Source organism: Bactrocera dorsalis, chromosome 5, assembly GCF_023373825.1.
Source record: "Bactrocera dorsalis isolate Fly_Bdor chromosome 5, ASM2337382v1, whole genome shotgun sequence".
Taxonomy (NCBI): domain Eukaryota; kingdom Metazoa; phylum Arthropoda; class Insecta; order Diptera; family Tephritidae; genus Bactrocera; species Bactrocera dorsalis.
In genome coordinates, this window is record NC_064307.1 from 57,252,268 (window position 1) to 57,267,217 (window position 14,950).

Sequence of the window (14,950 nt, forward strand, 5' to 3'; positions counted from 1 at the left end):
ATTGTTTTAATTTTTTCTAAATAAATTTTATGGTTTTTGCAATTTAAATTAGTTAATTTATTTTTTATTTGTTTATTTTTTATTAAAATTTTTCTTTTTCAAATTTTTTAACAATTAAAAAAAAAATAAAAAAAATAAATTATTATAAATGTTTTAATTTCTCGAATGATTTTAATTGGAATTGAATTGTTTTTTTTTTACTTTTTCTTATTTTTTGCAGTTTTTTTTTATGTTTTTGAATAGTCATATTACTTGTTAAATTTTATTATTTTTTATTGTTTTATTTTTTTTATTTAAAATTTATGGTTTTTAAAATTTAAATTAGTTGATTTATTTTTTGTTTATTAAAATTAAAATTTTTCTCTTTTTAAATTTCCAAATTATTATTATTTTTAATTTGTATTGACTTATTTACTTTTCTTGTTTTTTGTAGTTCTTTTTTATATTTTTGAATATTAATATTACTTTTTAAATTCTTTAATTTTTTTATTGTTTTTATTTTAATATATGTATGTATGTATATAAATTTTATGATTTGTAAGGTTTTAAGCGTTTTTATAATTTTAATTTGTTTATTTAAATTTTTCTTTTTTAATTTTTTTTTAAATTTTTTTTTTGATTTTTTTTTTAATTTTTTTTTTGATTTTTTTTTTTAAAATTTTTTTTTTTTTTAATTTTTTTTTAATTTTTTTTTTAATATTTTAAAATTTTTTATTGGCATTTAATTTTTTTGCTTTTTCTTATTTTGTGGCAATTCTTTTTTTATATTTTTGAATGTTTTAAATTTTGTTTGTTATATACATATATACATATTTCGTCATTCTGTTTTGTTAATTTTGTTTTTAGTTATTATTATTTTTAATATTTTTTATTACCCAAAATATTATATTGTCGCACATTCAACGCTCAAGAATGCATTCTCAATTAACAGTAGCCTTTCATATGTATGTGAATAAACCATTTTGATTTAATTTTCCTCACACACTTGTTACGTACTCTCCACACTTACTATTCTCTCCACATTTTTCATTTTTCGTTATTTCTATTAACAATTTTGTATGCTCCATATGTACCTATGCATGAAAATAATTTAACTTTCTTGTATGCACGTATGTATGTATGTATGTTTATAAAAAGAGTTTTTATTTCATTCTAAAATATTGTATATTGTATATTTTATTATTTTTATTAATTTCTCTATCTTCCAGTATGGAAAAAATAACCAACACATTTTGTTGCAAGCAAAACGCTTTTCTACTACCACACATACCCATACTTAAAAACGACTAATGAGAAAAAATATACAATTACAAAATTATTAATATTATTAAATGCATTCAAGGGGTAACAAGGAAGCTTGTATGAATATGAATATATATATATATAGTTAAGTAATAAAGAAAGGAAAAGTGCAACTACCAAAAAATTACGAGTATATATGTAACTCTTAAGTAGAAAAAGTCCTTAAAAACAAACACTGATAATTATATAACTTAAAGAAAATTTATAAACGTAAAAAAAACGAAATCAAATTTCATAATAATGTGCTCAATCGTCATTGTGACAAAAAAGACAGAAACAACAGTAATGCCAGGCACCCAACAGCTTGTACGTTCTTCGTCTGCTTCGTTGCTGTTGTAAATTATATTTTATATATGTACATTTACGAGTATATGTAATAGCACTTGCACTTTTACATATATTTTTAGATTTCCCGTAATTCTATTACATTTTTTATTCCATTTTGCATAAGGTTTTTTCTTTTTAAAGTTTTCACGATTTTGTTTTTATCATTTCAAACATGTTCCAACAGGTTCATTTATTTATCGAAATTCATAAAACAAATATTGTATTGTATTTTGTGAAATAATTGGCAGCTGAAAGTATGCATAAAAGTTTTTCATGAAAAAATATAGAAATAAGAAAATTTTACGATTGTTGTGTTGAAGTTTTTTAATGTAAAAATTAAACAAGCGCCTGCGCCTAAAAGCGGCAATGTGACGTTAGAAAGTATTTGTGCATTGAAACATGTGAGATATACATTTAGGCGCGCAACAATTCAATCTATGTTATTGTATATATCAGCGTTCGCAAATACTTCGACACATTTTGTATAGAAATGGGGTATTCACGCGAAGATTTTGACTTAAATTTTTAACTCATTAATCACTATCATTAATTATTTATTATACAAATACCAACTATTTTTTATAATTTTTTATGCTTTATATTTAGAGTTTAATTTATACATTTTCTAAATTTCTCTTTAAATATTAGATGTTAGAAAATCAGGCGATTCGTATCATTCTTCTCTGATCTTCTCATTCTTAGTATTATTAACATGTTTAACCCTAGCCCTGTACGCTGCATTTTACTTAAGTATTTTCCCACTATAAAGTTCATTCGTAATAATTAAAAATTTAATCGCTCACATTTCATTTTTCATATATTCGAAAACTCTAACATAAATATTTAACCTACAAATTACTTGATTGATCATTATTGAATTTAGAGAGTTTAATTTATTTATTTTTAAATAAATTTTTTTTTATTTTTAAATACATTTTTTTAATTTATTTATTTATTTTTAAATAATTTTTTTTTTATTTATTTATTTAATTTTATTTCTTTTAATTTGAATTTTTAAAAAATTTTTGTTTCATTCAATAATTTTTATTTTTCTTTATTTATTTTTTTTTTTTAATTTGCATTCTTTATTTTTAATTATAAACAATATTTTTTTATTATTTATAAATATTTTTTCTATAAATATCTCAATGAATCGTTTACAATATAAATTTTTTTAATATCTTCAATACTTTTGTTTCTTAAAAAATTAGATTTCATTTTAGTCTCTCTTTTAAAAAAATTTAAATTTTCTATTTAAAAAATTTAGTTCAAAAAGAAGGCGTATTGTAATTGTTAAAAATAAGAAAAAACTTTATCAATCAAATTTACATAAACTAAATTATTTACATACATATGTATGTGTATCATTTTTTAAATAAAAAATACTAAACTAAAAACACTAAATTAAAATTTAAATTATAAATATACATACATACATACTTTCATATACCAAAAAAAAAAACAAAAAAAATTTAATTTTAAATTTGTTTTTTCTTTTAACATTAAAAATCTTCAAATTATAAATAAAAAATTACTAATTAAAAAATGTTAAATTTAATTAATTAGAAATTTTCAAATTAAAATAGAAATATTTCAGTATTTTTTTTTTAATTTAAAACGTAATTAATTTTTAATTGCTAGAATTTTTTAATTTATTTTTTTTTAATTTTAATTTATTTTAATTTAATTTTTTTTTATTTAATATTATAATTAATTTTTTTTATAATTTATTTTCGCCTTATTTTTTACTCAGAATTCATCATATAGTTGCTCTTCGTGAATACCCCCAATAAAATGAGCGTTTACATCGACTTTATCGTATTATTTCCACAAGTATTAGTCACTTCTTCTCGTCACAAATATACATATGTACAAATATGAAATGATAAATCAATTCATCCAAATCATTGAGTTTATAAAATTCTTTGCTTTTGTTTAATTTATTGAAGCGTTAATTGCCTCAACCCAAAGAGTTTGCAGCATTGCCACACATTGTAAACTTGCGCTTGAGTTTTGCATATTCCAAGAACAAATTATATTAAATTTAAAAAACAAACAAATTATGCAATTATTTCATTTAAATTAACTGATTTACAGCAAATCGTATTGTTAGACGATTTTATTTATTGAAACAGAAAATTATAAGATTTATAAAGAATGTTGCAACAACAAATTATGTATGTTAACGAAAACTAAAAACAACAACAAAAATGTGATTGTTTACTTTGCTTTGCTTTTAATGCGAATTTGTCAATAAAGAGGCATTTATGAAAAGCGCTGTCACGCCCGCATCCGCCGGCCTCCTGTGGGAGCAAGTGACTGCCCCGTCTTTTTCGGTTACAAGTCACACTGTGTGCTGTGATGACGTGTGGGTGCAGACGTGCGCAGCGTTTTCAATTATGCGAAAATATATAAAACCGAAAATTGTTGTTTCATTTCACATTGTGTACACTGTGTGTGTCTGTTCATGTGTGTAGGTGTGTTATTTTTTGCCAACAAGTTAAATACCATTCTTTTGTGGTAAATTTTTATGCATACTTTTTGTCGTTAAATTATCAATTATTTTGTTTTTAACATTTGTTTATAATTTTTTCGCCTGTCTTTGTTTTTATTCTGTACATTGCTGTAAGTTTTATCATTTTTATTGTTTTATGACAAACGAAATTGGAATTTATTTTATGCAAATGTGTGTCTGTATATATATTTGTATTTTTTTATTCATTATGCCGTTAACATGGTGTATTAAGTTTGGCACAAAATTTGTTGTATTCAGAGGAAATGTTGGACACCCTATAAAATATATGACGAGCTTAGTCGAATGAGTGAGTTCCGTTTGTATATACACGAACTAGTTGCTCGGTTTTTCACCATCCTAACGGGGATTAGGTACCCGTTGCAACAACGTTCAGAATCAATTTCTTATATGGAAATTTTTTTATTTGACGAGATATCTTTACGAAACTCGCTAAATATTCTTGTTCAAGACAATGTTACAAACTCCAAACTAATTGTTCCAATCGAACCACTATATAATACAATTGCCAAGCAAACTTCAAAATCATAATTTTTAAAATCAGTATTTAATTATTTTTATTTTAATAATTTTTTTTTATTTTCTTCAAACCATTTATTCATTTTCTTTATTTTTCCCCTCCTGCATTTGTTGGCTCTTTTTCATTCCAAGTAATTCGTAAATACATTTTTTATCGTTTCCAGTTTAAAATTTATGATATTTTCGTTTTGAGTAATATTTGTCTTTGTTTGACAGCAATAAAGTGGGTATTTGAGTATTTTATTGTTTCTACGTATGTACATATGTTTGTTAACATACACAATGGTAATTGTCAGCTATAGAGCTATAGATTTGATAAGCCTAAGATATGCAAAGAAAGAAAATTTGTTTCTTACTAAAAAAATATTTATTTATTAGTACGCTTACCTTTATCAGCCTATATGAGCTCTAATCGACTCTATTTAACGCTATAAATAGATTTCCAGTTGATATCAGTTGTATTTTTAGTACAAAGGGTTGATGTTGTGGTTATAAGGGTATAGAAAACATTTCTTAAACGATTTTTAGGACAGCTGTCGGGTTGACAGTTCTCTTGACAGGATCGGCATGCAAGCATAAACTACTACATATGTGCAAAAAATACTAAGATTTTGTTCAAAATTCTTAATTTATTCTGCAAAATCTATGTTGTCTCCTCAAAGTAATCTTCCTTGGCTCCAATACACTAGTGCCACCGCTTTTTATTTCAAAACAGTGGTTAAAGTAAATTTCCGGAATAGCTTTCAATGCGCGTAGCGATTCACGTCTAATTTTTTCAATTGACTCAAAAGGATTTCCCCGGAACTGGCTGAACAGCCAGAAGTCCCACGAAGCTAAATCAGGCGAATACGATGTTCGGGGCACGATACTGGTTGAAAATTCACGAAGAATCAATGCAGTATACGACGGTGCGTTATTATGGTGCAAAAATCAAGTGTTCTTAATCCATAATTCCAACCTCCTTTTACGAATTCGACGCATTGTTTCACAGACATTAATGCGTTGCTATTTCTCTAGAAAATTTAGTGGTTTTGAACCCAGTTCAATTTTCTTAGGCCTAAATGACCTTTCAAAATGGTTTTTAGTGATTCATATTCCACATTCCAACGATGTCAGTAACGTCTACATCTCTTTTAAACCAATATAACCATAAGTAAGGTTATCAATTTTATAAGCCTATCTGAAATTTTGTGCCGATGATCCTTACTCCATTTGCTTTCTTGTACGCATGTTTGTATGACATGACTATAATAAAAATTTAATTTATTGTATTTCTTTTGGTTCAACGGGCTCACAAACAGCCCCCAACTTCTCATATTGAATGATTTAATTGAATTAGATTTCGATGTTAAGAGTATTTTTGAACAATGCCACGCCCACTTGGAATTTATTTTATATTCTTTTTTAATTTTTATTTTTTACTTATTTTTTCACTTTTCTCATTTAAAGTTTTTTTATTTCACTAATTCGTTTTCCCCATAATTCCTGGTACCTGTAGAAGTCATAATTTTGAAATCAGGTATTCGAAACGCTTTTGATTTCTGGAATATCGAATTTTTCAAAAACAAATTAGAGTTACTTGTTTAAATTACAAATTTCTTTATGGATATTTCTCTCAAAAATCGATTAAATTTCTAGTATTTAGACACACTAACAACAAACGACTCACAACTCGAAAACTGACAAATATTCAGGAGGCAGAGGACGCCATCACCACACAAGTATACTTAACGGTGATTTTCTAGTTAAGGAAGATAGTGCTGACACTGAAATTTCTAGGGTAGGTGGTTAAGAGTATTACGAATTGATTCAGTATATTGCAAAAAAAAAAAAAAATGATTTTGATAATTTTTGAGTTCTGACGCTTTTGTTTTTAGTGTGCTACATATATGTTGAATAAATTTTAAAAAGGAAACTTATGACCTCAATTTTAAGCATCAGTCATTTATGCTTTATCGCCTCCTTGACTAAAAACAGTTTCTTCTATAATTCGGACGTAAAAGATAGCTGTAAAGAAAAAAATGGTTCTGAATTTTTTTTTAACAAACTTTTAAATCAGTCGATGTATGATTGCTCATAGATTATCGCAAAGTATGATAACTGGTATTCGTATAACCTTTGCATTCTAATTCATATTCTATTCTTATGTCACCAGCAAGAATTGGATGATATCGGAACGGACTCAGTGATCTTCAAACCTCTGCTGAATGCCTAAATATAAAAAAACAGTTAATAATTAAAATAAATAAAATAAAATAATAAAAGTTAATTCCAGACTGCCTAAAAGTTGACACCATTTTCTCTAACTATTATTTTTAAGAAAGAAAAATGTTTCTTACTATAAAAAATTAGTAAATCTCAATTTCTTTTATAATTAATATAAATTTTGAAAAATAAAAATTAAAAAATCTGAAATAAGTCAAAAATTATCTGAATGTTAGAATAATATCATGGCGCCTAAAAGTACACTCTATTATGTATTATTGATTTGTGCGCGTTTTTCGAAAACGAAAGTCTCAAAACACATACTATATAATATAAAAACCAGAAAAGTGAAAGTGGTTGTGACATGTGAGAAATTTTCCAACAATTGCCACGTTCTAATGCCGTACAAATTCGACTGTCAAATTGTCTTGTTGTGCGTATTAACTTTTGTGTACGCAGATCTGCGAGCCAATTCTGCGGCCACTTCTTAATCCATTAGCCAGTCAATAAGTCCCAGTAATTGGCAGCTGTATCAACACACTCACCGCTCGACTACACGTTTAGCACTGATATGCTATAATTAACGGGCGTCCGGTGTGTGCTATTTCCAACAAATCTGCTACAAGTACTATATATGTACATATGTATATACATATGTATATGTAATTGTATGTATATATGAATCTGTCTCTCTGTTTTGCTTAAAATAGTTGCAATGTTTCTTATGTGTGCATATACAAGTTTAAGTAGCGATGTATATTTTTTTCTGATTTAGCAACTGGCTAATTTTATTGTTATCGTTTCTAGATTAGTACGCTGGAACAGTTGGCTATAAATCTTGGTTAGTTTTTAATTTTTTGTTTAACAGATCTAGTATGGTGTTTTGCGGTTGGTTCAATTAATTTTTTTACAATTAAAATTTTATAATTTATTAACTTTATTTAAATTTTTATTTCTTTTTAGTTCGTCAAAAAATTAGTTTTATTTGAAATTTTTATATTTTTCTAAATTATTCATTTAATTATAATCCTTAGTGAGTCGTTTAATTAACAGTTACAATATTTATACCAGTTAATTATTATTATTAATTTTATTTACATTTTTTTATTTGGTTGTAAACTACAAAAAAGTAAAAAATAAAAATGTAAATAAAAAAGTCAGATTTATATTTTATTTATATTTTATATACACATATATGTATGCATTTTAATTTTATTCTTTATTTCCGTTTAATTAATTAACAAGTTTATGACATTAAAATTTTTACTGAATTTAATTTTTTTATTATATTTATATAACATATTATAATAATTTATTTGACATAAGATAATTTTCTTTGCAGTATAATTTTGCATACTTACTATTAGATTTTTTATACAAATAAAAGATAACGGTATAATATATTAATTTAATTATTATTAAAAAAATGGTAATAAATTATAAAACTTTTTTTTTTTTTTGTAAAATCGTTTAAAACAAATAATTAAATGAAGATAACGGTATAATTAATATAATATAATCTAATTAATTTAATTATTATTAAAAAGAAAAAAAATTAAAAACCTTTGTTTGTAAAATCGTTTAAAACAAATATTTAAAATTATATTATTTTTCATGTTCTCACTTTCAAATAAATTCTATTTTCGATATTTAATCGAATTTACATTTATATGATATCTTAAGGCCCGAAGTTTGAAGAAGAAAGTAACGTCAGAGACTATACATACATATATATAAATAATCATCATGACGAACTGAGTCGATTTAGCCATGTCTGTCTGTCTGTCCGTCCACCTATTCGTCTATAGGTGTGCGGAATAGTCCCTCCGGGATATCGATCTGAAATTTTGCAAACGTTCCTTTCTCCCTAAGGAGCTGCCTTTTTGTCGAAACCACCGATATCGGCCCACTATATCATATATGTTCATATCGCTCATTTGCTGCAAGACAAATGACAAAGATCAAAAAAATCGATTTTCCAGAAAACGCGTTTAAAGTTTTCAACTGACTACAACCTTACACGGTGACTCCAACCTTACACCTCTTCTCAAGCGGAGCATATAAGAGGTATTCATATGAATTTTACACTCAACATGAAGTATGATATAACGAACAATTCTGCAGCATTAACTCAAAAATCACGTTTTTTGATTATGCCGGTCTTGCAGCAAATGAGCGATATGTGGGTGTCATACAAACTTTTATTTGCAAAGAGTATTATAGCTGTGGTGAAAATATTTTTTTTTTTTACTTTTTAATAATTAAATTTTTTATTCTTCTTTTTTTTAATTTATTTTTTTAGTTTTTATAATATTTACTTTTATATCATATATTTTATTAAATAATTTATATTATATGTTAAAAAAAAAATTTATTTTTAATTTTAAATTATTTGCTATAATTAAATTCTTTAGTTCTTTTTGTTTGACTAATTCCTAAATAATTTCATTTTATTTTAAATATTTTTCTAAGTAATATTTTATATATACGTATGTACATTTTGTTAAACGTTTTTTATACATATTTTAATTTTTTTTGTTTTAAGTTATTTCTAAAAAATTTCTTTATTTTTTATTTTATTTTATTTATATTTAATTTTAACTATCCTTATTTTATATATGGTATTAAATAAAATATTAAAAAAAAACTGTTTCTTTTTTCAGTTCAATTTTATTTTTAATTTTAAATTATTTGTAATATTTAAATTCTTTAGCTTCATTCGTTTTATATTAAATATATTTGTAAGTAGTTTATTGATATGTAAACATATTTTATAAGTTTTTATTGTTTTAAATTATTTATAAAATAATATTTTATTTGTGCAATTCACAAGTCTCATAAAGTTGTAAGTTATAACGATTCGAAAACATAGCATTGAAAATTGTAAATGTGTAAACTCATTTTTGTATGAAATCCAACAACAATTTTTTTAAACAAGTGTAAAAATTTATAATTTTACGATTTTACGATGCTTTACGACAGGTTGTGAGTACCCCAATTATTTATTTTTTTTTTTAATTCTTGCTAATTTTATTTTTTTTTATTGAATAATTGCACATTTTATTTTATTCCATTTTTGATTTGAGTACTGACGAAATACTAAAAAAATGTAATTAATTTTTTTTTTGGAGTAAGTAAAAAAATATTAAAAAAAAAAATTGTATAATTTTAATTTAATTTTGACTCAGTTTTAATTTTATTGTATCTAATTTTTTGTTTTGTTGTACCCACCATTCACTTTCACATTAATTTTTTGCATTTCGTCCGCAGTTCTAAAGTTTTAATCGACCCATTAGTTGTCGCTGAAGTCTGCAAATGTTCTGCTGTTGTGTTGTTGTTATTTTAGGTGATTTTAAATGTAGAAATTTGTCTGTGGCAGCGTTGTAAACACCGCCGATCGCTTTACTTATCGACACCGCATATGTGTTTCTTCGTTGTAATTGCTTTTTCGACATTTTATTATTAAAAATATTTAATTTTCGATTTTTTTTGTAGATGTAGTTGTAGTTTTTGTATGTCTGGCAGGTCATTGTTGTTGTCGTCGCTGTCTCCCGGCCAAGCGCAATATTTTGTATTATATTTGAACACTTCGTTTTTATAGCATTCAGCTGGTTTTTAGTAGGACAAATGCAACAACAAAATATGATTTGTTAAACCGCTGGCGGCTCTTTATTATAATTAATTTACGCCAATGTGATTCGCGGCAATTTTTGCGTCATTTTCTTGTTTTTGTTTTTGATATTTCGCTCACAGTTGCGAAAGTGAAAATTTCCCGTATAACAAGTTAGTGTCTAATTTGTGCGAATATAAAACGATGCATTCACTGCTTACAGGTTGCGACGATGACTCGGATTGTACTTCCTACTATGCGGAATACGATCCATTTGATTATCTCTACAGTGGCGGTGGTACACAGTATTCGGATCCCGTCTACGATGCGGTCAATAAGTTGGAAAAGAGCGCCGTAAGCCCAAATGGTGAGTGACTAAATAAATATTATTAAATTAAAATACAAATTAATTAATAAATTGTATTTTTCCACCTTTCGACAGTCTCCTCCATTGGTTGGCGCTCGGACTATCTCAATCGCGATGAAGTGCTTAACAATTTTCCACGTTCCCCCGCCGCCTCCAGCCCTACACCTTCGCAATCTAATGATGCAACGCTAAGCGGTTCGCGTTCACCACCACCGCCGTTGCCACCACGCAATAGTGGCTCACGTTCACCACCATTTCTGCCTGGTCTCTATCCTACGCTCAAGCGCGACAATAGTTTCGGCAGTAGCAGCAGTATAGGTGTTAGCAATGCTGCCGCGCCGTCCACTTCTCACGCCACTGCCAACTTCTACGAGCGTCCGGGTGGCACGCTGGATCGTCGAAAAACCACCAGCACGCGCTTATACGAGGTGGTTACCGAACGTCGTACCGTTGATCCGGAACTTTTGGAATTCTATTACATGGTCAAGGAGTTGCGTATGCGTTACTTGTATAATGATAAGCACACCAATCCGGGTCACATAATTGCATCGGAATTCAATTATCATTACCCCTTGGAGACGAGCATTAAGATTTTAGTGCATCCCGCTTTAAAAGCTATGCTGCCCGGCGCTGAAGTGACGCGCACACAGGGCCAGGTGAAGGGCTATGGCGTGCCAGTAGTGTTCACATGTGATAGTGAGTGGGATTTTTTTATATTTGCAATATTTTTTTAATCACTAAACTTCTTTTCAGTTAATACGGTTGTGGAATTGGTCATTGATCAGGCGTTTTGCTCATTGGAAGGTCAAATAAGTGGCACACCCAGTGATTATGTGGTGAAGGTGAGTGAAGTAACAACAACATAAATGTGGAGTATACTTTTGAGCTGAAAGTATTAGTATTCTAGTTTCGATCTGTTTGGCTCACGTAGACCCTATTATTATAGAAATGAAATGCTAATCGGTTTATGTTCCACTAAATTGTTGGCTCTTGTCCTTATTCTCCGAACGTTTTTTCATCTGCACATCACCAATACGCATAATATTTATTTATATAACCTTATTTCCTTTCTTCCAGCCGATCGGTGTATCGGAATGGCTCTCGCCAACCTCGAAGCTTAGTCAATTGGAATGTGTGCATAATAGCTTGAAACTGGAACAGGATGTACAGCTGGGTCTGTGCGTTAAGTCCGATGAGAACATGCAGGTCATAGCGCGTACGCAACGTGATGATTTACGCGACGCTGAGTTACGTGCCGATGATATTGTGCCTAATGAAATGGCTACCACGATCAATTACGATGATATGATGATATTGATAGGTATGTACACATTAGTTGTTAAAATCACTAATATTGTGTACTATTGTAAAAGAAATTCAAACATTTTGAACCGTTATATTTAAAATGTTTCTTACTTTGAAAAAAAAAAACTTTAAAAAACGATGTTCCATATTTTGTATTTTATGATTTTTTTATTATAATTTTAGTAGTCACAGCTTGTGACTCTTTAGTAATTGTATAATAATTCAATAATATTGCCTTTTTGGAAATGTTTATAAAATATAAATTTTTAAAGTAATTTTTATAAATTATTATATATATTTTTTAATTTCTGATCTTTCAATTTTTATTTCAAATTAGTAATCGAAACAGTTTTTAAAATAATTAGAAGAATTCACTTATTTAATTTTTCGAAAATTGGATAAAATAATATGTGTAAGCAGTTTTACTTAAGACTTTGAAATGTTTGCAATTAAAACAAAAGCTGTTAAAAAAAGCTATTTAATAATACAATCATTGATAAATATTTGTCATTTAAAAAATGATATTTTTGAAAACGTGTTCATCTCCCATTTTTTATTTGACAACTAATTTTGCGATTAATTAAAATATCAAGAGAACAAAATGCAACGCGAGAGCTCTCTGGTTTAAGAATATTGAAACAAATTTGTTACAAATTTGGAGAAAGCAATATTTTAGAGATGTGAATAAAAAACAATGCATTCAAAAATCTAAAAATCTTAAAATTTCAGAGTTTCGCATGAAAGTATGCAACATTTATTCAAGCTATGAATATGACTTTATTTTAGTATACGTATGTCCATTATATATGAAATAAATTGTACCTTCTTTCCACAGAAACCCTGGAAACCGAAATAGATAAGCTGGAGAGCGCCGACCCAAACTCGCGGCAAATCCTCTCCTGCTCGGGCGTTGTGCAGGCCGTCAAAGCCATATGCGCGCTGCTCGGCTCCATTGACACGCTCGAAATCTCGGCTTGCATAGCCGATCTCAAACGCATTTGCGAAGAAGGACAAGTGAAGTACGCCTCACACTCCAACGACACAAATCCGGAGATTGTTAGCGAACGCGGCGATTATGCGGAGGTGCGTTTAGTGCCGCGCCCCATGCTGGATCAGATCAAATTGAAATGCAATCAGCTGCGTGATGCCGTGCAAGAGCTGATTGAGCTCTATTCCAATGTGTTTCGCGTGGGCTTCTCGGTGAAGTCGCTGGATTACTCGACAAGTGAGCAAAATATATATATATGAGTATGCAGAAATTATTTTATAAATATTTATCTATTTTACAGCACCCATGCCTATTTCGTGTGTACTCAAACCGATTGTGGTCAGCGTAAATTGTTTGCATCGTCCGCCGCCCGTTTGGCGTTACGACGACTACTCGTTGGGTGTACAAATCAACTATGGTACACGCTTTATCTCCGATCCCATTGTTACGAAGTGTTCGAACGATATGAGCGGCGGTCTATTTCCGCGTCTCAACTTCTCCTCATGGCTTACATTCGATAAGAATGCGATCTGTACGCTGCCACGTGAATCGCGTCTGATATTTGTGCTTTACGGCACACAAACGGCGGAGAATGAACAAAACACTGATGCAAATGGTGAACGTCGACAAGTGCCCACGGAATTAGGTTGGTGCGCCATACAATTGTTCGATCATAAGCGTGAAATGATTTGTGGCTCCTACTTGCTGTCGATGTGGCCGCCCACCACCGATAAGTTCCTGGGTCCGGCGCCGGCGCGTGGCTGCCATCCACAACCGGATCTATGTCCGGTACTGAGCATAGAAATACCACCTTATGGTGGACGCATAATGTTCCCGGAACCCTTGCAACAGCCGCAGCCGGCGCCGCGTTGCGATTTCAATTCGTTGGATGCGAATTTACAGCAAGAGCTGCTAGATACAGCCGAGCAGGGCTATTCGGGCGCTAAGGATAAGCGTGAGGTATTTTGGGAGAAACGTTTGTATTTGCAAAGTTTTCCCTACGCATTGCCAAAAGTGTTGCATGCCGCGCATAGTTGGGACTATGCTAGTCTTATGGATCTGCACTCGCTGTTGCATTCGTGGGCGCCGCTTTCACCTCTGCAAGCGCTCGAATTGTTGCTGCCGCGATATCCAGATGCTAAGGTGCGTCAGAAGGCGGTCGAGTGGATATCACAGTTGCCCAACGATCAGTTGGTGGATTATCTGCCACAATTGTTGCAAGCGCTCAAGCATGACACCTACGAGGCATCCGATATGGCCAACTTTTTGCTTTGCAAGTGCTTGGAATCACCGCGCATTGCACATCATATGTATTGGTTACTCGTACACAGTTTACCGGGTGATGATCCGCAGAACTCAATTGATGCTTCGTCTGTAGCGAATGAATTCGACGACTCGCTGATAACGCAAGCGCGCTACTACCGACGGAACAAGATGATGCTGCGCGCGCTGCTGGCGGTGTGCGGTGAGCGACTATTGGCGCGTTTCCTCAGTCAGAATATAATGTGCAAGGTGAGCGGGAGATGAATTTATAAAGAGAGCGACTGATGTAAAGAATGGAATATAAATATAGAGACAGTTGGAAAAAGTTATATATTGAGAAAGAGATATACATCAAGCGGAAGAAATCGGGGAACTGAGAGAGATATTTATAGATCTCGAGAGAGTGTTATAGTTCGAGGCACTGAGAGCAAGGGATATAGATCTTGAGAAAAAATTTGTTATAGGTCAAGGGAAAGTACACAGGTTTAGGGATGAGAGAAGAGAGAGGAATATAGATCGAAAGAAAGAAAT

The 14,950-nt window shown here is 29.6% G+C and overlaps 1 protein-coding gene across 4 annotated transcripts in view; it reads left to right on the top strand.

Moving 5' to 3' along the window:
- Window positions 1–14,950, top strand: part of LOC105224763 (phosphatidylinositol 4-phosphate 3-kinase C2 domain-containing subunit beta) — a 46,721-nt gene that overhangs the window by 10,608 nt on the left and 21,163 nt on the right. For all 4 annotated transcript variants that reach the window (XM_049458803.1, XM_049458806.1, XM_049458804.1 and 1 more), the window contains exons 4-9: window positions 10,720–10,863; window positions 10,939–11,559; window positions 11,617–11,705; window positions 11,941–12,184; window positions 13,004–13,393; window positions 13,458–14,668. In XM_049458803.1, the coding sequence (XP_049314760.1) occupies window positions 10,720–10,863; window positions 10,939–11,559; window positions 11,617–11,705; window positions 11,941–12,184; window positions 13,004–13,393; window positions 13,458–14,668 (2,699 nt within the window). The remainder of the gene's footprint in view (window positions 1–10,719; window positions 10,864–10,938; window positions 11,560–11,616; window positions 11,706–11,940; window positions 12,185–13,003; window positions 13,394–13,457; window positions 14,669–14,950) is intronic.